A 23,009-nucleotide genomic window follows, 5' to 3' on the forward strand; every position below is an offset into this window, starting at 1 on the left:
TTTCATTGTTTTACAAGTGGTTGACCAGTTTTCCCAGCACCACTTGTTAAAGAGATTCTCTTTTCTCCATTGTATATTGCCTCCTTTGTCAAAGATAAGGTGTCCATAGGAGCATGGGGTTATCTCTGGGCTTTCTATTTTGTTCCATTGATCTATATTTCTGCCTTTGTGCCAGTACCATACTGTCTTGATGACTGTGGCTTTGTAGTAGAGCCTGAAGTCAGGCAGGTTGATTCCTCCAGTTCCATTCTTCTTTCTCAAGATTGCTTTGGCTATTCGAGGTTTTTTGTATTTCCATACAAATTGTGAAATTATTTGTTCTAGCTCTGTGAAAAATACCGTTGGTAGCTTGATAGGGATTGCATTGAATCTATAGATTGCTTTGGATGGTATACTCATTTTCACTATATTGATTCTTCCGATCCATGTACATGGTATATTTCTCCATCTACTAGTGTCCTCTTCAATTTCTTTCATCAGTGTTAGATAGTTTTCTACATATAGGTCTTTAGTTTCTTTAGGTAGATATATTCCTAAGTATTTTATTCTTTTCATTGCAATGGTGAATGGAATTGTTTCCTTAATTTCTCTTTCTATTTTCTCATTATTAGTGTATAGGAATGCAAGGGATTTCTGGGTGTTGATTTTATATCCTGCAACTTTACTATATTCATTGATCAGCTCTAGTAATTTTCTGGTGGAGTCTTTAGGGTTTTCTATGTAGAGGATCATGTCATCTGCAAACAGTGAGAGTTTTACTTCTTCTTTTCCAATTTGGATTCCTTTTATTTCTTTTTCTGCTCTGATTGCTGTGGCCAAAACTTCCAAAACTATGTTGAATAGTAGTGGTGAGAGTGGGCACCCTTGTCTTGTTCCTGACTTTAGGGGAAATGCTTTCAATCTTTCACCATTGAAGATAATGTTTGCTGTGGGTTTGTCATATATAGCTTTTATTATGTTGAGGTATGTTCCTTCTATTCCTACTTTCTGGAGAATTTTTATCATAAATGGATGTTGAATTTTATCAAAGGCTTTCTCTGCATCTACTGAGATAATCATATGGCTTTTATTTTTCAATTTGGCATATTACATTGATTGATTTGTGGATATTGAAGAATCCTTGCATTCCTGGGATAAAGCCCACTTGGTCATGGTGTATGATCTTTTTAATGTGTTGTTGGATTCTGATTGCTAGAATTTTGTTAAGGATTTTTGCATCTATGTTCATCAGTGATATTATCCTGTAGTTTTCTTTTTTTGTGGCATCTTTGTCAGGTTTTGGTATTAGCGTGATGGTGGCCTCATAGAATGAGTTTGGAAGTTTACCTTCCTCTGCAATTTTTTGGAAGAGTTTGAGTAGGATAGGTGTCAGCTCTTCTCTAAATTTTTGGTAGAATTCAGCTGTGAAGCCGTCTGGACCTGGGCTTTTATTTGCTGGAAGATTTCTGATTACAGTTTCAATTTCCGTGCTTGTGATGGGTCTGTTAAGATTTTCTATTTCTTCCTGGTTCAGTTTTGGAAAGTTGTACTTTTCTAAGAATTTGTCCATTTCTTCCACGTTGTCCATTTTATTGGCATATAATTGCTGATAGAATCCCAGGGATGGCAGAGCCTGGTGGGCTGCCGTCTATGGGGTTGCACAGAGTTGGACACGACTGAAGTGACTTAGCTTAGTAGTCTCTTATGATCCTTTGTATTTGTGTGTTGTCTGTTGTGATCTCCCCATTTTCATTTCTAATTTTATTGATCTGATTTTTCTCCCTTTGTTTCTTGATGAGTCTGGCTTTGGCTTTGTGGATTTTTGCTGTGGTCTCCTTTGTTTCTTTTGCATTTATTTCTGCCCTAATTTTTAAGATTTCTTTCCTTCTACTAACCCTAGGGTTCTTCATTTCTTCCTTTTCTAGTTGCTTTAGGTGTAGAGTTAGGTTATTTATTTGACTTTTTTCTTATTTCTTGAGGTATGCCTGTATTGCTATGAACTTTCCCCTTAGCACTGCTTTTACAGTGTCCCATAGGTTTCGGGTTGTTGTGTTTTCATTTTCATTCATTTCTATGCATATTTTGATTTCTTTTTTGATTTATTCTGTGATTCAGCAGCATGTTGTTCAGCCTCCATATGTTGGAATTTTTAATATTTTTTCTCCTGTAATTGAGATCTAATCTTACTGCATTGTGGTCAGAAAAGATGCTTGAAATGATTTCAATTTTTTTTGAATTTACCAAGGCTAGATTTATGGCCCAGGATGTGATCTATCCTGGAGAAGGTTCCATGTGTGCTTGAGAAAAAGGTGAAATTCATTGTTTTGGGGTGAAATTCCTATAGATATCAATTAGGTCTAACTGGTTTATTGTATCATTTAAAGTTTGTGTTTCTTTGTTAACTTTCTGTTTAATTGATCTATACATAGGTGTGAGTGGGGTATTAAAGTCTCCCACTATTATTGTGTTATTGTTAATTTCCCCTTTCATACTTGTTAGCATTTGTCTTACATATTGTGGAGCTCCTATGTTGGGTGCATATATATTTATAATTGTTATATCTTCTTCTTGGATTGATCCTTTGATCATTCTGTAGTGTCCTTCTTTGTCTCTTTTTACAGCCTTTGTTTTAAAGTCTATTTTATCTGATATGAGTATTGCTACTCCTGCTTTCTTTTGATCTCTATTTGCATGGAACATCTTTTTCCAGCCCTTCACTTTCAGTCTGTATGTGTCCCCTGTTTTGAGGTGGGTCTCTTGTAGACAACATATATAGGGGTCTTGTTTTTGTATCCATTCAGCCAGTCTTTGTCTTTTGGTTGGGGCATTCAACCCATTTACGTTTAAGGTAATTATTGATAAGTATGATCCCGCTGCCATTTATTTTATTGTTTTGGGTTTGAGTTTATACACCGTTTTTGTGTCTCCTGTCTAGAGAATATCCTTTAGAATTTGTTGGAGAGCTGGTTTGGTGGTGCTGAATTCTCTCAGCTTTTGCTTGTCTATAAAGCTTTTGATTTCTCCTTCATATTTGAATGAGATCCTTGCTGGGTACAGTAATCTGGGCTGTAGGTTATTTTCTTTCATCACTTTAAGTATGTCCTGCCATTCCCGCCTGGCCTGAAGAGTTTGTATTGAAAGATCAGCTGTTATCCTTATGGGAATCCCCTTGTGACTTATTTGTTGTTTTTCCCTTGCTGCTTTTAATATTTGTTCTTTGTGTTTGATCTTTATTAATTTGATTAATATGTGTCTTGGGTTGTTTCGCCTTGGGTTTATCCTGTTTGGGACTCTCTGGGTTTCTTGGACTTGGGTGATTATTTCCTTCCCCATTTTAGGGAAGTTTTCAACTATTATCTCCTCAAGTATTTTTTCATGGTCTTTCTTTTTGTCTTCTTCTTCTGGGACTCCTATGATTCGAATGTTGTGGCATTTAATATTGTCCTGGAGGTCTCTGAGATTGTCCTCATTTCTTTTAATTCGTTTTTCTTTTTTCCTCTCTGATTCATTTATTTCTACCATCCTATCTTCTATTTCACTAATCCTATCTTCTGCCTCCATTATTCTACTATTTGTTGCCTCCAGAGTGTTTTTGATCTCATTTATTGCATTATTCATTATATATTGACTCTTTTTTATTTCTTCTAGGTCCTTGTTAAACCTTTCTTGCATTTTCTCAATCCTTGCCTCCAGGCTATTTATCTGTGATTCCATTTTTATTTCAAGATTTTGGATCATTTTCACTATCATTATTCGGAATTCTTTATCAGGTAGATTCACTATCTCTTCCTCTTTTGTTTGGTTTGGTGGGCATTTATCCTGTTCCTTTACCTGCTGGGTATTCCTCTATCTCTTCATCTTGTTTATATTGCTGAGTTTTGGGTGGTCTTTCTGTATTCTGGCAGTTTGTGGAGTTCTCTTTATTATGGCGTTTCCTCGCTGTGGGTGGGGTTGTATCAGTGGCTTGTCAAGGTTTCTTGGTTAGGGAAGCTTGTGTCGGTGTTCTGGTGGGTGGAGCTGGATTTCTTCTCTCTGGAGTGCAATGAAGTGTCTAGTAACGAGTTATGAGATGTCAATGGATTTGGAGTAACTTTGGGTAGCCTGTATATTGAAGCTCAGGGCTATGTTCCTGTGTTGCTGGAGAATTTGTATGGTATGTCTTGTGTGGTATGTCTTGCTCTGGAACTTGTTGGCCCTTGGGTGGTGCTTGGTTTCAGTGTAAGTATGGAGGCATTTGATGAGCTCCTATTGCTTAATGTTCCCTGGAGTCAGGTGTTCTATGATGTTCTCAGGATTTGGACTTAAGCCTCTTGCTTCTGGTTTTCAGTCTTATTTTTACAGTAGTCTCAAGACTTCTCCTTCTATACAGTACTGTTGATAAAACATCTAGGTTAAAGATGAAAAGTTTCTCCACAGTGAGGGACACCCAGAGAGGTTCACAGAGTTACATGGAGAAGAGAAGAGGGAGGAAGGAGTTAGAGGTGACCCGAATGAGATGGGGTGGAATCAAAAGAGGAGAGAGCAAGCTAGCCAGTAATCACTTCCTTATGTGCGCTCCACAGTCTGGACCGCTCAGAGATGTTCATGGAGTTATACAGAGAAGAGGGAGGAAGGAGACAGAGGTGGCCAGGAGGATAAAAGGGGGGAATGAAAAGGAGAGACACAGATCCAGCCAGTAATCAGTTCCATAAGTGTCCTCCACCATCTGGAATACACAGAGATTCAGAGAGTTGGGTAGAGAAGAGAAGGGGGAGGGAGGAGACACAGGCGACCTACTGGAGAGAAAGGAGAGTCCAAAGGGAGAGAGAGCAGTCAAGCCAGTAATCTCGCTCCCAAGTAAAAATAGGTACTGAAGATTGGGTTCTTAAAGGTACAAAATTGATAACAAATACCAAAAAGCAAAGATTAAAATTCTAGAGTAGAGGTTGGATTTTCAAAAATACAATATTAAAGAAAAGAAGAAGAAAAAAAAGTCACAAAAGTTATTAAATATATATATATGAAGTTTGCTGTAAAAAATAGTCTTTTTTTGAAAAGTAATAGTAGGTTATAAAAATGAAAATTAAAGGAGTAATAGAGGACTTAAATTTTTTTTTTAAGTTAAAAAAAAGAAAAGAAAAAGAAAAAAAAAGAAAAGAATGATGGTAAAAATAGTAAAAATATATCTAGGACTTTCTCTGGTGTTGTTGTGGGTAGTGTGGGGTCAGTTCATTTTCAGATAGTTTCTTGGTCTGGCTTATATTTCTCAAGATCTATAGGCCCCTTCCTATGTAGTCAGTGCTAACTACAGGGTTTTAATCTATTGCACCTATCACTTCCAAGGCAGTTCCCCGGTATTAGCTTCTGTTTGCTGGTCTCTTCAGTGTCTGATTTCCGCCCTGACACAAGGGAGCGGTGGTGGACACTCTTTTAGGCTCACTTGTTCAGTCGCTGTGGGGAGGGAGGGACGCTGCAAACAAATAACACTGGCATGTGCTTGTAGTGTCTCAGCCACACTGGGCCTGCCCCTGCTCATGGCGCGTGCACCCTCCCTGCCCACACAGCTCAGGCTCTAGGTTGCTCTGCTGGGAACTGTCCGAGGCCGGCCCTGGGATGCATGCACCTCCCAGGTCTAAGCTGCTCAGGTTCAGGCACTCAGGTAGTCCTCAGAGACGCGGACTCTGTTGGGCCCGCGTTTTGTGCCCTCCCAGCTCCGAGCAGCTCGGGTGATGAGGTGTTTGGCAAGCGTGGTCACTGCGACTTATCGCCTCTCCCGTCCCTGCTGCTCAGTTTTCTGGGTGTACAACCGGCACACCTTCTCAGGCAGATGGCTGTCCAGAACCCCAAGAAGTCTTAGTAAGCAAAGAAGCCTGCTTGCAGTTTGGTAGATAATGTCTCTCTGGGGCTGCAATTGCCCCCTTCCAGCTCTAGCTGCCTGTCACTGGAGGGGGGTGGTCTGCAGCTGGCTAGTTCTGTTCCACCCTTTGTTCTGTGCTCAGGCCTAGCGGTGTCTTAGGGCTTTTCACATGGTAGCTATCCCACAGTCTGGTTTGCTAGCCCAAATTAGTTCGGTCTGATTACCCTCAGGGGCATTCAGGCCCAATCCTTACTCTAAGCAATGCAGCCCGCACCTCCCTGCCCAGCCCCCACTTGCTAGTGGAGGATGCAGGCGTCTGCACTGCTTCTCCGCTGGGGGAGTTACCGTTGGGCTCATAATCTGTGGGTTTTAATTTTTTACTTATTTTTCCTCCCTATTATGTTGCCCTCTGTGCTTCCAAGGTTCAGCACAGACTCGGCACTGAGAGTGTTTCCTGGTGTTTGGAAACTTCTCTCTTTTTAAGACTCCCTTCCCGGGATGGAGCTCTGTCCCTACCTCTTTTGTCTCTTTTTTTGTCTTTTATATTTTTCCTACCTCCTTTTGAAGACAATGGGCTACTTTTCTGGGTGCCTGATGTCCTCTGCTGGCATTCAGAAGTTGTTCTGTGGATTTTACTCAGTGTTTAAATGTTCTTTTGATGAATTTGTGGGGGAAAAAGTGGTCTCCCCGTCCTATTCCTCCGCCATCTTCTCTCTATGATATGGGGCCCTGAATTTTAAATCCTTATGTGTGTATGTATTAGCCGCTCAGTCGTGTCGGACTCTTTGCGACCCCATGCAGTGTAGCTTGCCAGGCTCCCCTGTCCATGGAATTCTCTAGGCAAGAATACTGGAGTGGGTTGCCATTCCTAGGCTCAAATACATCTTTATTAATAAAAAATAGGAGCCATTACAATGAACACATTTTTGCCAATGAGAAATAAGTTTGTTTATTCCTGTAGCATAAAAATCCTTGCTTTGGGATTTGACCAACTCTTGGAATGCGTTTTCTGCATCCTACTGGCTGTGGAAGAATTTTCCCTGCAAACTGTTGTTGAGATGCATGAAGAAGTGGTCATCAGTTTGTGAGAGGTCAGGTGAATGTGGCGGATGAGGAAAATGCCGTAGCTCGATTCATTCAGCTTTTGAAGCGCTGGTTGTGCAACGTGTGGTTGGGCGTTGTCGTGAGAAGACCTGAGCCCGCTCTGTTGACCAGTACAGGCTGCAGCCGCTGCAGTTTTCGGTGCCCCTCATTGACCTGCTGAGCATACTGCTCAGATGTAGTGGTTTCACTGGGTTCAGAAAGCTATGGTGGATCAGACAGGCAGCAGACCACCAAACGGTGACCATGACCTTTTCTTGGTGCAAATTTGGCCTTGGGAAGTGCTTTGGAGCACCTTCTCGGGCCAACCACTGAGCTGGCCATCACCAGTTGTGTAGAAGCCGCTTTTCATCACGTCACCATCCTATTGAGAAGTGGTTCATTGTTGTTGCATAGAATAAGATAAGATGACACTGCAAAATGACAATTTTTGTGATTTGCTGTCAGGTCGTAAGGCACCCACTTATCGAGATTTTTCACCTTTCCAGTTTGCTTCAAATGCCGGGGTTGAGTTCTTTGGCAACTTTTCGTTAAGTCAACTTCTCGTGTAGTTGTAAGAGCATCAGCTTCAGTGATCCTCTCAGTCGGTCGTCAACTTCCGACAGCCGGTCACTGCACTCCTCATCCTCAAGGCTCTCGTCTCCTTCGCAAAACTTCTCGGACCACCACTGCACCGTACGCTCATCAGCAGTTCCTGGGCCAAATGTATTGTTGATGTTGCAAGTTGTCTCCACTGCTTTATGAACCATTTCAAACTTGAATAAGAAAATCACTCAAACTTGCTTTTTGTCTCACATCATTTCTATAATCTAAAATAAATATAAAATAAACAATAAGTCATTTGTAAAAAAAAAAGTGAGAAATGTGCATTAAAATAACGTGTAACATAACAGGCACACAGACCAAAGGAACAGAGCAGAGAACCCAGAAATAAAGTCACATACATGGGATCAGTTAATTCATGACACAGGAGCCAAGTACACACCACAAGGAAAAGGAAGAATTAGTATTAGTTAAAATGTCCATACTACCTAAAGCCACCTATAGATTCAATTCAGTCCCTACCAAAATTCCAGTGGCATTTTTCACAGAAATAGGAAAAAAAATCCTAAAATTTGTATGGAGTCAAAAAAAGATCCCAAATAGGCAAAGCAATCCTGAGAAGGAAAAACAAAGTTGAAGGCATCACACCTACTGATTTCAAACTATATTACAAAGCTACAGTAATCAAAACTGTATATGTCTGGCATAAAAATAGACACAAAGACCTACAGAGGAGAATTAAGAGCCCAGAAATAAACCCTTGCATACACAGTTAACTAATGTTTAACAAGAAAGCCAAACTACACAATGGGGAAAGGATGATACCTTCAATGTGGTGCTGGGAAAGTTGGATAATCACACATGGAAAAGCCAAATTGGATACTTATCTTTCACAACTCACAAAAATTGATTCAGAATGGATTAAAGACTTAAACACAAGATTTGAAATCATAAAACTCCTAGGCACAAACACAGGTTAAAAACTCTTTGACACTGATCATGGCAACAATTTTTTGGATATAATACCAAAAGAAAAGCAAAAACAGAAACAAGTGGGACTATGTGAAAGTAAAGTCGCTCAGTCATGTCCAGCTCTTTGCAACTTCCATGGACTGCATAGTGAAAGTGAACGTGAAGTCGCTCAGTCACGTCCTGCTCTTTGCAACTTCCATGGACTGCATAGTGAAAGTGAACGTGAAGTCGCTCAGTCACGTCCTGCTCTTTGCAACTTCCATGGACTGCATAGTGCACACGTATAAATATATGGCTTCCCAGGTGACGCTAGTGGTAAAGAAGCTGCCTGCCAATGCAGATGGAGGAGACATGGGTTCAATCCCTGGGTCAGGAAGGTCACCTGGAGTAGGAGATGGCACCCCACTCCAGTATTCTCCCCTGGAGAATCCCATGGACAGAAGAGCCTGGTGGGCTACAGTCCACGGGGCTGCAAGGAGTTGGACACGACTGAGTGACTAAGCGTGATACAACAGCACAATATACGGGAAGAGGCAAAACAATAATTCAACAGGATGTATTTAGAGGGCAGAATAATCATGAAGAAACAGCACCCTAGAATTTACCCAAATAGATGAAAAGGATCAAGAAGAGATTTAAAATTTTTAAAACCCAAGTGGGAAAAGTAAAAAGAGACCACACAGCGTGGTAATCTGCAGAAAACTAAAGAAAGAGAGAAAATATCAAAAACAGCCCAAACATATTACTTTCAAAGACAGTAACTTTTGGTCTTTCAGTAACTCCCATACTGAATCGGCGACTTCTCCCAGTAAGAGAATCAGTGCAAAGTGCAAGTCTTAACCTCCTCAGTTTATCAAGCCTGCCAAACTCTAGCCCAGGAATTCTTAACTGTCTCATTATGTCTCCAATCCCTTCAAGTAGAATGTTTTTATCTAGCTTCTCTTGCTGTCATCGAAAGAGGAGTTGTCCCAAATTACCTGGGTTTCAAGATCACCACGAGCAAGATCCAAATTAATTTTAATGTTCACAATATCTAAGTGATGGTACCCAGGTGGCTTCCCAAATTAATGTTCACTAACATTGAAATAAGGATCAAGTCTGTGTTACTCAAAGGATTCCATGTCTTGGAAAAAGAAATTTCCTCAATTCAGTTCATGAAGCTAACATAGCCTTGGTGCAAAAGCTTTCTTAAGTTATTCTAAAAGGAGAAGTGAATAATTTTCATTTCTTAAGACAGATGGAAAAATAAGTAAAACATTACAACATTAAATCAAATATATATTAAACTAATACCTTATGATCAAGTAGTTTTTATTCCAAGAAAGCAAGAATGTGTCAATATTAAGGAAACAATGGATGGAATGAATTAAAACAACAAATTAGAGGATTAAAAGCTAAATTTTGAGCCAAAGGAAACTTCCTAAGCTTGATAGATTATTTACTCAAAGTCAATCCTAAAGGAAATCAACCCTCAAGATTCATTGGAAGGATTGATGCTGAAGCTGAAGCTCCACTACTTTGGCCACCTGATGCAAAGAGCCAACTCATTGGAAAAGACCCTGATACTGGGAAAGATAGAGGGCAGGAGGAGAAGGGGACGACAGAGGATGAGATGGTTGGATGGCATCACTGACTCAATGGACATGAGTTTGATCAAACTCTAGGAGATGGTGAAGGATAGGGAAGCCTGGTGTGCTGCAGTCTATGAGATCACAGAGTCGGACATGACTGAGCGACTGAACAACAGCAACAGCAAAATTCTTATTAAACAGCACAACTCTCAAGCTGCTCCTGTAAGTATCAGGAAGAGCAGAGGAACAGCCTGCACCACCACTGTTACTCAGTCTTGCTGTGGAGGCGGTGGGCATGAAAGCTGAGAGCACATTTCTGCTTCTGGCATCACTTTGTGAAACAAACTCTTCGAGATACAGCTGATCTCATCAAAGACGGGGGAGGAAGTAGCTACGACCCACAGCCTGAGCACCAGGCAACCAGGAGGGACAAGAGAGCCCTGAGGACAGAGTGGCAGTAGGCGGTGGTTCGACCCCTGGTCAGGGAACTGAGATCCCACATGCCATGGAACCAGTAAGCCCACGAGCTGCATCCAGAGAGTCCCTGAACTGAAACGAGAAATCCCATGTGACACAGCGAAGATTCCATGTGCCGCAGCTAAGACCCAACGAAGCCAAATAAGGAAATATTTTTTAACACTGAACTGCAATAAAATGCTATCGAGACCTTTATAACATATTGAGACTTGTGCAACCCCCCCCCCAAAAAAAGCAGTATTTAGACATTTAAAGGCTTAAATGTATATGTTAATAACAAAGAAAGACTGTCCATTAATGAGCTAATTAATGGACACTTTAAGAAGATGAAAAGAAACTACAGAAATAAACCTAAATAAAATAAGGGAAAATAATCAACATTAGAGATTGAACAAAAAGAGGGGAAAAGACAATTTGGTTCTTTGAACAGGTTAATGAATAGGACAAATCTATGATGAAAACAACTTGAAATAGAAAATGCACAAATTTTTTAAAAGTTTAAAATGTAAAAAGGGCTAGTCAAACTAAGTACAAATGAAAAGCAACATATCAAAATGAGTGGGATATAGTTAATGCTGTGCTTAAAAGGAGTTATACAGCATTACATTTTTTATTAAAAAAACAACTCAAATCAGTCATGTAAATCTCTGCCTTAAGAATCAAAAAAAGAAAAGCAAAAAAAAAAAAGAAGTCTAAATAAACATAAGGAAGGAAATAATAAATAAAAGAGCAGAAACCAATGAAGTTGAAAATGGGGGTGGGGAGGGGAAAAAAATCAATGAAACCAGAAGCTGATTCTTTGAAAAGATCAGTCAAGTTGATATTCCACTAGCCAGACTAACAAAGATAAACAATGTAAAAGATTCAAATTACCAATATCGGAAATGAAAGAGGGGAAATTGCTACACTGTCCACAGACATGATAAGAATAATAAAGGAGTATACAAACAACTCTCTGAAAATGAACTTGACAATTTAGATAAAATAGGCCTATTCCTTGAGATGATGCAATCTACCAAAATGCACTCAATAAGGAATGGATAACTGGGACAATCTTATATATATTAAACGAGTTGAATTTGCAGTTTAAAATTTCCAGCAAAGAAAATATCAGGTCCCATGGTTTCACTGGTGAGTTCTACTAAACATTTATGGAAGAAATAGCAGCAGTTCTACACAATCTCTTCCACAAATGAGAAAAGAAAGAAGCATTTCCACACTAATTTTATGAGGGAAGCCAATATAAAAAAGAAAAAGTAGGCAAAGATGGTACAAGAAAGGAAAACTATAAACTGATAGCCCTCATGAATATAGATACAAAAATCCATAGTGAAATATTAACAAATAGATTCCAGCAACACACATTAAAAAAAAATCACAACGAAGTCAATTTTGTCCAGAAGTATAAAGCTGGTTCACTGCTTTAGAATCAATGTAATCCACCCTATTACAGACTAAAGAAGAAAAATAACCTGACAAATTTCTAAGGACTGAAATCATTCAAAGTATGTCCTCCAACCACAATGGATTTAAATTAGAAATAAATTATATAAAGAGAATTTTAAAATCTCCAACTGTAAGTTAAATAATACATTTAAAAATAATCCTTGAGTCAAAGAAGATGTCAAAATAGAAATTAGAAAATGTATTTAAACTAAATTATAGTAAAGATAGTAAATCTCCAAATTTGGAAATTCAATTAAAGCAATATTTACAAATAGATTTATAATTTTTAATTGGCTAACCAAAGCAGAAGCGAGGCACAGTTGTGGATGAGCCTGGTGGTGAAAGTAAACTTCGATGCTGTAAAGAACAATATTGAATAGGAACCTGGAATGTTAGGCCCATAAATCAAGGTCAAGCAGGAGATGGTAAGAGTGAACATCATCGCAGCCAATTAAGCCGACTGTGCTCTTTCCCCATGGGGGCCCAGTGTGCAATGGCTGCAAACAGCAGCCTCCTTGGTAGTGTATGTAACCTGTTGCCTGTACAGGTTGCCCTAAGGGACCTTGGAGACAACTCTTTCTAGTGGGCATTCATGACTGGCCTGCTGTTTTCCCAATCTAGACTCCAGACAGGTATGCGCGGTGCCTTTGGAAAGCCCCAGGGCACAGTGGCCAGGGTCCACATTGGCCAGGTCATAATGTCCATCCGCACCAAGCTGCAGAACAAGGAACATGTGATTGAAGCCCTCCGCCGGGCCAAGTTCAAGTTCCCTGGCCGCCAGAAGATCCACATCTCTAAGAAGTGGGGATTTACCAAGTTCAACGTGGATGAATTTGAGAACATGGTGGCAGAAAAGCGACTCATCCCAGACGGCTGTGGGGTCAAATACATCCCTAATTGTGGTCCCCTGGACACATGGCGGGCCCTGCACTCATGAGCATCAGTGCTGTCCCCTCCTTAATCATGCTCACCAATAAATGCTATTTCCTGTCAAAAAAAAAAAAAAAAGAGTGAATATCAACATCTTAGGAATCAGTGAAGTAAAATGCAGACCCTTGGACTGCACAAAGATCACGTCAGTCAACCCTAAAAGAAATCAACCCTGAATATTCAATGGAAGGACTGATGCTGAAGCTGAAGCTCCAACAGTGTGGCCACCTGATGCAAAGAGCCAACTCATTGGAAAAGACCCTGGTGCTGGGAAAGATTGAAGGCAAAAGGAGAAGGGGATGACAGAGGATGAGATGGTTGGATGGCATCACCGACTCAATGGACATGAATCTGAGCAGATTCTGGGGGACGAGGAAGCCCGGCATGCTGCAGTCCACGGGGCGGCAAAGAATCAGACATGACTCGGCAACCAAACAACAACAAATTGACTCACAAGCAGTTGTGCACATTTTACACTCAAGAAGCTGGTGACGGAAAAGCAAACTGAAAGAAAGTGGAAACGACAAGCAGAAATCATTAGAATAGAAAATTCAGGGAGTGGGAGGTTGGGGTTAGCAGATGCAAACTATGACATATAGAATGGATAAGCCACAAGGTCTTCCTACATAGCACGGAGAACTATCTCAATACCCTTTGATACACCATAATGGGAAAGAATGCTAAAAGAATGTATATAAATGCACAACTGGATCACTGCACTGAACAGCAGAAATCAGTACAACATTGTAGATCAACCACACTTGAATTTTTTTAAAAATCCATATAATTAATAAAATTGAAGCTCATTCTTTGGGGGAAAAAATGAAAAAATTTTAAACCCTAGCAAGAGTAATTTTTAAAAAGAGGGGGAAAGTCAGATTTTTAATATCAGTAGTCAAAAGAGGACATCTACAGCCCCTACAAATGTCAAAAACAAAAGGAATACCATAATGTACCAATACATTTTGACAATTGAGATTCAATATACAAATTCTTCAAACAAGTCACTTACAACCATGGTCAATAAAAGAAATAATGCATATCTTTTTTATCAGGGAGGAAAGTCATTCCTAGAATCCTTCCATCAGAATTCTCTTTTCACTTCACTGTCCAGAAATAGGTCATATGACCATTCCTACACAAGAGAGACTAGAAGAGTGAATGGTTGGCTTTTTCTCCTTGATAGTAAGAAGTAGGTAAGAAAAAAGTGTTTAGGAATGGGTATTGGATGGATTAAAAAAAAAAATGAACAGAAGTGACACATTTTATCTGTCTTTCATCTGCTAGGAGATTTTATTTTTTTATCTATGAAGCAGTACTGAAATTACATTTATTTTTATTGCTTCTACAGAAATAATCATATAGATTTTAAAATTTGGTCTATTAATTATATATGATTTTGATAGCTTTTTAAATACTGAAGCATGGGTCATGGAAAAAGCAAGAGAGTTCCAGAAAAACATCTATTTCTGCTTTATTGACTATGCCAAAGCCTTTGACTGTGTGGATCACAATAAACTGTGGACAATTCTGAAAGAGATGGGAATACCAGACCACCTGATCTGCCTCTTGAGAAATTTGTATGCAGGTCAGGAAGCAACAGTTAGAACTGGACATGGAACAACAGACTGGTTCCAGATAGGAAAAGAAGTACGTCAAGGCTGTATATTGTCACCCTGCTTATTTAACTTCTATGCAGAGTACATCATGAGAAACGCTGGACTGGAAGGAACACAAGCTGGAATCAAGATTGCCGGGAGAATTATCAATAACCTCAGATATGCAGATGACACCACCCTTATGGCAGAAAGTGAAGAGGAACTCAACAGCCTCTTGATGAAAGTGAAAGTGGAGAGTGAAAAAGTTGGCTTAAAGCTCAACATTCAGAAAACGAAGATCATGGCATCCGGTCCCATCACTTCATGTCAAATAGATGGGGAAACAGTGGAAACAGTGTCAGACTTTATTCTGGGGGCTCCAAAATCACTGCAGATGGTTACTGCAGCCATGAAATTAAAAGACGCTTACTCCTTGGAAGGAAAGTTATGACCAACCTAAATAGCATATTCAAAAGCAGAGACATTACTTTGCCAACAAAGGTTCATCTAGTCAAAGCTATGGTTTTTCCTGTGGTCATGTTTGGATGTGAGAGTTGGACCGTGAAGAAGGCTGAGCGCCAAAGAATTGATGCTTTTGAACTGTGGTGTTGGAGAAGACTCTTGAGAGTCCCTTGGACTGCAAGGAGATCCAACCAGTCCATTCTGAAGGAGATCAGCCCTGGGATTTCTTTGGAAGGAATGATGCTAAAGCTTAAAGTCCAGTACTGTGGCCACCTCATGCGAAGAGTTGACTCATTGGAAAAGACTCTGATGCTGGGAGGGATTGGGGGCAGGAGGAGAAGGGGGGACAGAGGATGAGATGGCTGGATGGCATCACTGACTCAATGGACGTGAGTCTGGGTGAACTCCGGGAGTTGGTGATGGACAGGGAGGCCTGGCATGCTGTGATTCATGGGGTCACAAAGAGTCGGACACGATTGAGCGACTGAACTGAACTGAATAAAACTGACAGAAAAAGAATATAAAAAATCAGTCCAAAAAAGAAATCTGTCCTCTAACAAAGAAAATCCATAACCATGTGCTTTCATTTGTGAATCCTTCTAACTGTTTAAAGAAAGCCTGACCCTAATATTATCCAATTTATTCCAAGGAATAGAAAAGAAGGAAACACTTCCCATCTCTTTATGAGGCCAGGGTAATTCTGATAAAGATATTACAGGAATTTTAATATATATAGATCAATTATTTTCATGAACAGAGATGTAAAAATTTTAAGCAAGATTTTAACAAATCAAACACAGCAATATATTTTAAAGGGGTAAAATATAGCAACCTGTAAAAGATAATCTATAACAACCAATCAGTGTTTATTCCAAGAATACAAAAGTGTTTCAACATTGAAAAACAAAGCCAGGGTAATTTACCGCTTATGATGGTTAATTTCCCACATCAATTTGACTGGACTGCAAGGTGCCTAGATATTAGATGAGACACTGCTGCTGGTTTGTCAGTGAGGGTGTTTCTGGGCGAGAAAAACATTTGAATCTATAGGCTGAGTAAAGCAGATTGCCCTCCCTAATGTGGGGGAAAGGCAATGTGAAAGTCACTCAGTCATGCCCAACTCTTTGTGACCCCACGGACTATACAGTCCATGGAACTCTCCAGGCCAGAATACTGGAGTGGGTAGCCTTCCCCTTCTCCAGGGGATCTTCCCAACCCAGGGATCGAAGCAGGGTCTCCTGCATTGCAGGCGGGTTCTTTACCAACTGACCTATCAGGGGAGCCCTCATGCCATCAAAGACTCAAATAGAACAAAAAGTCTGTGTAAGAAAGAACTCCTCCCACCTGTTTGAGCTATGACTTTGGTCTTTTCCAGCCTTCAGATTCCGAGTGAAATATGAGCTCTTCTTGGGTCTTAAGGCTCCCAACTTTCAGACTGAAATGTATCACTGGCTTTCCTGGTCCTCAAGCCTGCAGGGTTAGACTAGAACTAGGTAAACATCATTTCTCCTGGTGCCCAGATTGCAGATGGCAGGTTGTGAAACTCCATAATCATGAGAGTCAGTACCTTATAATAAATCTCTTTCTATATATACAACCTATTCTTTCTCTTTATCTGGAGGACCGCACTATATCACATTAATAGCCAAAGAGAGAGAGAGGGAGAATTCTATGACCACCTCAATAGACACAGAAAAACTGTCTAACAAAACTAATGATAAAAATTCTCAGCAAACTAAGAATGGAATGAAACTTCCTTAATTTGATAAAGAAATCTATAAAAACCATCACACAAATTGGTAACATATTGAAAGTTTGCCCCCTAAATCAAGGACAAGATAAGGACACTTCCACCACTTCTATTCAAATTGTACTGAAGGTCCTACTCACTCAGCAACTCAAGGAAAAGATGAAAGCCATCCAGATTGAAAAGAAAAAGATAAAGCTGTATTAGAAAACCCATAGATGGGGAAACAGTGACAGACTTTATTTTTGGGGGCTCCAAAATCACTGCAGATGGTGACTGCAGCCATGAAATTAAAAGACACTCACTGCTTGGAAGAAAAGCTATGACCAACATAGACAGCATATTAAAAAGCAGAGACATTACTTTGCCAACAAAGGTCCGTCTAGTCAAGGGTATGATTTTTCCAGTAGTCATGTACGGATGTGAGAGTTGGACTATAAAGAAAGCTGAGCACTGAAGAATTATGCTTTTGAACTGTAGTGTTGGGGAAGACTCTTGAGAGTCCCTTGGACTGCAAGGAGATCAAACCAGTCCATCCTAAAGGAAATCAGTCCTGAATGTTCATTGGAAGGACTGATGTTGAAGCTGAAGCTCCAGTACTTTGGCCACCTGATGTAAAGAACTGACTCATTTGCAAAGAGCCTGGTGCTGGGAAAGATTGAAGGCAGGAGGAGAAGGGGATGACAGACGATGAGGTGGTTGGATGGCATCACCAACACAATGGACATGAGTTTGAGTGAACTCCTGGAGTTGGTGATGGACAGGGAGGCCTGGTGTGCTGCAGTCCATGGGGTCGCAAAGAGTCAGACACGACTGAGTGACTGAACTGATTAGAAAACCCAAACGAGGGAGTTCCCTGGTGGTCCAGTGGTTAGGACCCCGCACTTTCACTGCCATGGCCTAGGTCCAATCCCTGATTGACAAGGTAAGATCCCACAGGCCATGCAGCGTGGCCAAAAAGAAAAAAAAGAAAAAAAGAAAAGCCAAACGAACCTACAGACAACTGAATTTAAGTATTAAGAGAATTTAATGTTGTTGCTGGATACTAAGTCAATATGCAAAAGTCAACTGTATTTCTATATTCCAGCAACAAACAGAACGTGAAAAGTTAGAAATGATATCATTTTTAAATTTTTTGAAAACAAAACATCTAAGAACAAACAATACTGAAAGGCATGCAAGACCTCTACACTGAAGGCCACAAAGCATCGTCAAGAGAAATTACGGACCTCTATAAATTGAAAAATACAATCGTTAATCATTAAAGATCAACACGCTAATCATTTGGAAGTTTCAGTTTTTTTAATGTCAGTTCTCAGCAAAACAATCTAAAGGTTTATTACAATCACATCAAAATCCCAGGAGAAACCCTTATTGGTGGGAAATGATAAGCTCGTTCTCAAAACATATATGAAAACACAAAGCGTCAAGAATAACCAAAGTGATGTTGAAGAAGGAAGAAGAAGGCATGAAGGAGAAAGGTAATTTAGGCACTGGGACAAAAAAACACAATAAAATTTTTTAAAAGATACTATGATGTTGGTCTTTAAAAAAAAATTTTTTTTTTTAAAGATACTATGATGTTGGTTGGAGAAGGAAATGGCAACCCACTCCAGTACTCTTGCCTGGAAAATACCATGGACAGAGGAGCCTGGTGGGCTGCTGTCCATGGGGTCGCACAGAGTCAAACACGACTGAAGCAATTTAGCATGCATGCATGCATTGGAGAAGGAAATGGCAACCCCTCCAGTATTCTTGCCTGGAGAATCCCAGGTACAGAAGAGCCTGTGGGCTGCCATCTATGGGGTCGCGCAGAGTCGGACACAACTGAAGCGACTTAGTAGCAGCAGCAGCAGCAGCATGATGTTGGTACAAAGAAAAATATACCAGCTAAGAAGAGTCTAGAAGCAGAGTCACAAGAAGGTGATACAGAAGGACAGCAGCAAGGTAACACTTACCAATGAAAGGTGATTCTCATCAATAAATGGTGCTGGGTTAACTAGATATTTATTAAGGAAAAAAATTATCTTTACCCCCACAACTCCATGTATGCCCAGCAATCAAGTCCAGATAGATTGCAGATCCAAATGTTAAAAGTAAAATAGTAAAGCTTTTTTTTTCAATTGGTTTCTTTATTTCTTTTGTTTTTCATATAATCAGTTCCTACATTTTCGTTTATGATTTCCTTCTTTCTGCTTGCTTTGGCTTTCTCTTGCTCATCTGTGTCTGGTTAACGCAGAAGCTTGTTGTGCTGTGCTTAGCCACTCAGATATGTCTGACTCTTTGCGACCCCATGGACTGTAGCCCACCAGACTCTGTCCATGGGATTGTCCAGGCAAGAACACTGGAGTGGGCTGCGGTGCCCTCCTCCAAGGGAAGCTTACTTATTTGAGGCCTGATTGTGTTTTTTAGGCCATCCACAGTGAGAGGGAAATTTACAGGGATGAAGTTCAGTGTCCACAAATTACTTTCAAAGGTCAGTGGGAAACACGTGTGTATAAAAAGAGCAAAGACAGCAGACATGCAGTGCAACGGGCAAACGCTCGGTTATGAGGCTTATGAAGGACGTCTGGACACTCCGTTTCTCCATGGCTTCGGGATGTTTTGTCCAGTCCCCAAACAGAACCGTGTGGCAAGCTCACCCGTCCCCTTGCTCTGTGGTCTGTGCTCATTCGGTCACTCAGCAACCGTTCAGGGAGCATCCAGGGCCTCCAGACCCAGGCTGCGCGGAGCAGAGACAGAGGTGAAGGCCCCCAGTCTGCTGTATGTACGGTGGAGGCTGGAAAGCTAGAATAATCCACTCTGAGTTTGAAGGCCTGAGTGCCAGGGGAGCCGATGGTATAGATCCCAGTTCCAGGGCAGGAGGTGAGGTGAGATGTCCCAGCTCATCAGTGAGGCAGGAAAGGGGGTGACTTCCTCCTTCCTTCACCTCTGCTGCATTTAGGCCCTCAGTGGCTTGGATGACACTCACCCATGTCGGGGAGGCTGACCTTTCCTGAGTCCATCAGCTCAAATACTAACAGACACATGCAGAATTGATGTGTAATCTGGGCACCCCAGAGCCAGTTAAATGAACCCATAAAATGAACCATCACATCACAGAGTGGAATACTACCCAGCAATAAATACAGGAACAAAGGGAACATAACACAGATGAATCTCAAAATCAGAACACAGAATAGAAGAAGGCAGACGAGAGTGTGTGCACAGTCTAAGGACGCTTGATATGGAACTAAATGCATCTAATGTGACAGAAAGCAGATCAGTGGTTGCCTAGGAAATTCAAAAATATCTTGAGATAAATGAAAACATGACCTACTGAAACTTACGAAATGCAGCAAAAGCAGTCCTAAGAGGGAAGTTCATGGTGATAAATGTCTACATTCGAAAAGAATAAAGATCTCAAATAAACAACCTAACTTTATGACTTAAGACACCAGAAAAAGAACAAACTAAGCCCAAGTTAGCAGAGGGAAGGTAATAATAAAGATTAGGGCAGAAATAAAACAGAGACTAGAAAACCAACAGACAAGAAAATCAATGAGACTAAGAGTTGTTTTTAAAGATAAATGACAAACCCTTCGTTCAGTTCAGTTCAGTTCAGTTCAGTCGCTCAGTCGTGTTCGACTCTTTGCGACCCCATGAGTCACAGCACGCCAGGCCTCCCTGTCCATCACCAACTCCCGGAGTTCACTCAGACTCACGTCCATTGAGTCGGTGATACCATCCAGCCATCTCATCCTCTGTCATCCACTTCTCCTGCTGCCCCCAATGCCTCCCCAGCATCAGAGTCTTTTCCAATGAGTCAACTCTTCACATGAGGTGGCCAGAGTACTGGAGTTTCAGCTTTAGCATCATTCCTTCCAAAGAAATCCCAGGGCTGATCTCCTTCAGAATGGACTGGTTGGATCTCCTTGCAGTCCAAGGGACTCTCAAGAGTCTTCTCCAACACCACAGTTCAAAAGCATCAATTCTTCGGCACTCAACCTTCTTCGTTAGACTAAGACAAAAGAAAAAATAAAAGTTGCTCAGTCGTGTCTGACTCTTTATGACCCCATGGACTATACCGTCCATGGAATTCTCCAGGCCAGAATACTGGAGTGCGCAGCCTTCCCCTTCTCCAAGGGATCTTCCCAACCCAGAGATGGAGCCCAGGTGTCCCACATTGCAGGCAGATTCTTTACCCGCTGAGCCACCAGGGAAGCCCCAGAATACTGGAGTGGGTAGCCAATCCCTTCTCCAGGGTATCTTCCTGACCCAGGAGTCAAACCAGGGTCTCTTGCATTGCAGGCAGATTCTTTATCAGCTGAGCCACCAGAGAAGCCCAAGAAGAAAGAGAGAAGACTCAAATAAAATCAGAAATGAAAGAGGAGACGTTACAACTGATTCTACAGAAATGAGAAGGATCACGGGCAGTTACCATGAACAATGATGCATCAACAAAGTGGATAACCTAAAAGAAACAGAGAGATTCCTAAAAACATGTAACCCACCAAGACTGAATCACAAAGAAATAAAAAAATCTAGCAGACCAATAACAAATAAGATTAGTCAGTGATCAAAAACCTCCCAATACAGAAAAGCCCAGGACCAGAATGGCTGAATTCTAACAAATGTTTAAAGAACTAACAGCAATCCTTCTTAAACTCTTCCTTAAAAAGCTGAAGCAGTAGTAACCCCACCAAATTCATTGTATGAAGCCAGCATTACCCTGATACCAAAGCCAGACAAGGACACTACAAGAAAACTACAGATGGCGGATACAGTCAGGGCAGAAACATCATCTCCATCCTCAGTGAACTTCATGACAGCACGGATTCTCCCCTCCTTCTCCGCATAAACTTCCCTCTCAAGACTCAGGTGTGGATTCTTCCAAGATCATGAATCAGTTCAAGTTCAGGGGGCCCTAGCACAGGGGGTGGTGGAGCCTAGTGGAGGCACACGACCTGGGTGCACCTGACCTCTCTGTCCAACCCCCTCTCCATAGAACCGAGGGGACAGTGCCTGTGGAGCCCCTACCAAGACCACGGACACGGAGCCCAGAAAGGAGGTCATCTCCAGAACTAACTGAGCGCCTTTGTTCAGGTCAGTCACTTAGTCATGTCTGACTCTGCAGCACGCCAGGCTTCCCTGTCCATCACCAACTCCTAGAGCTTGCTCAAACTCATGTCCATTGAGTTGGTGATGCCATCCAACCATCTCATCCTCTGTCGTCCCCTTCTCCTCCTGCCTTCAATCTTTCCCAGCATCAGGCTTTTTTCAAATGAGTCAGCTCTCCGCATCAGGTGGCCAAAGTATTGGCGCTTCAGCATCAGTCCTTCCAATAAATATTCAGGACTGATTTCCTTTAGGATTGACTGGTTGGGTCTCCTTGCAGTCCAAGGGACTCTCAAGTGTCTTCTCCAATACCACAGTTCAAAAGCATCAATCCTTCAGTGCTCAGCTTTCTTTATAATCCAACTCTCACATCCAAACATGACTACAGAAAAATCATAGCCTTGACTCAACGGACCTTTGTTGGCAAAGTAATGTCTCTGCTTCTTAATATGCTGTCTAGTTTGGTCATAGCTTTTCTTCCAAGGGAAAAAATTAATTAATTAATTTCATGGCTGCAGTTACCATTTTTAGCTATTTTGGAGCCCCCCAAAATAAAGTGTCTCACTGTTTCCATTGTTTCCCCATCTACTTCCCATGAAGTGATGGGACAGGATGCCATGATCTTAGTTTTCTGAATGTTGAGCTTTAAGCCATCTTTTTCACTCTCCTCTTTCACTTGCATCAAGAGGCTCTTTAGTTCTTCTTTGCTTTCTGCTATAAGGGTGGTGTCATCTGCGTATCTGAGGTTATTGATATTTCTCCTGGCAACCTTGATTCCAGCTTGTGCTTCATCCAGCCTGGCATTTCAGATGTGTACTCTGCATATACGTTAAATAAGCAAGGTGACAATATACAGCCTTGAGGTACTCCTTTCCCAATTTGGGTCCAGTCTGTTGTTCCATGTCTGGTTCTAACTGTTGCTTCTTGACCTACATACAGATTTCTCAGGAGGCAGGTCACGTGGTCTGATATTCCTATCTCTTTAAGAATCTTCCACATTTGTAAACATTTGTAACCATTGCCAAAAGCCCCTTGATCCTTACCAGCCAAGTTCCTGACCCCAAATTAGGCAAAAATGCCCAGCCCAGTACTCGCCCTTTAGCACCCTCCCCAATCACCTAATGCCACTCTTCCAGCAGGAATTTTCTTTGTTTTGAGGCTTTGAAAATTGCTTGCTAACCCATGAAAGACGCCGGCTCCCCCTGAGCTGGATCACTGTTCCTACAGCGTCCCGTGGGCTCTCCACAGCC

At 41.2% G+C, this 23,009-nt stretch overlaps 1 protein-coding gene and 1 non-coding gene across 2 annotated transcripts; both read left to right on the forward strand.

Moving 5' to 3' along the window:
- Nucleotides 1-12,366: 12,366 nt before the first annotated feature.
- Nucleotides 12,367-12,500, forward strand: LOC129634588 (small nucleolar RNA SNORA70). Its single transcript, XR_008705771.1, has one exon. It is a non-coding gene; the product is annotated as a small nucleolar RNA SNORA70 (small nucleolar RNA).
- Nucleotides 12,501-12,502: 2 nt separating this feature from the next.
- LOC129634064 (60S ribosomal protein L10-like) lies at nucleotides 12,503-12,933 on the forward strand. The gene has a single exon (XM_055556024.1). The coding sequence runs from the start codon at nucleotides 12,518-12,520 to the stop codon at nucleotides 12,860-12,862; it is 345 nt and encodes a 114-aa protein (XP_055411999.1). The 5' UTR covers nucleotides 12,503-12,517; the 3' UTR covers nucleotides 12,863-12,933.
- The last annotated feature ends 10,076 nt before the right edge of the window (nucleotides 12,934-23,009 follow it).

The sequence above is a fragment of the Bubalus kerabau genome, chromosome 19, assembly GCF_029407905.1.
Source record: "Bubalus kerabau isolate K-KA32 ecotype Philippines breed swamp buffalo chromosome 19, PCC_UOA_SB_1v2, whole genome shotgun sequence".
In the NCBI taxonomy this organism is placed as follows: Eukaryota; Metazoa; Chordata; class Mammalia; order Artiodactyla; family Bovidae; genus Bubalus; species Bubalus kerabau.

Coding starts and splice junctions, on each gene's coding strand:
- LOC129634064 (XM_055556024.1), top strand. CDS start 12,518: ATGACTGGCCTGCTGTTTTCCCAATCTAGACTCCAGACAGGTATGCGC.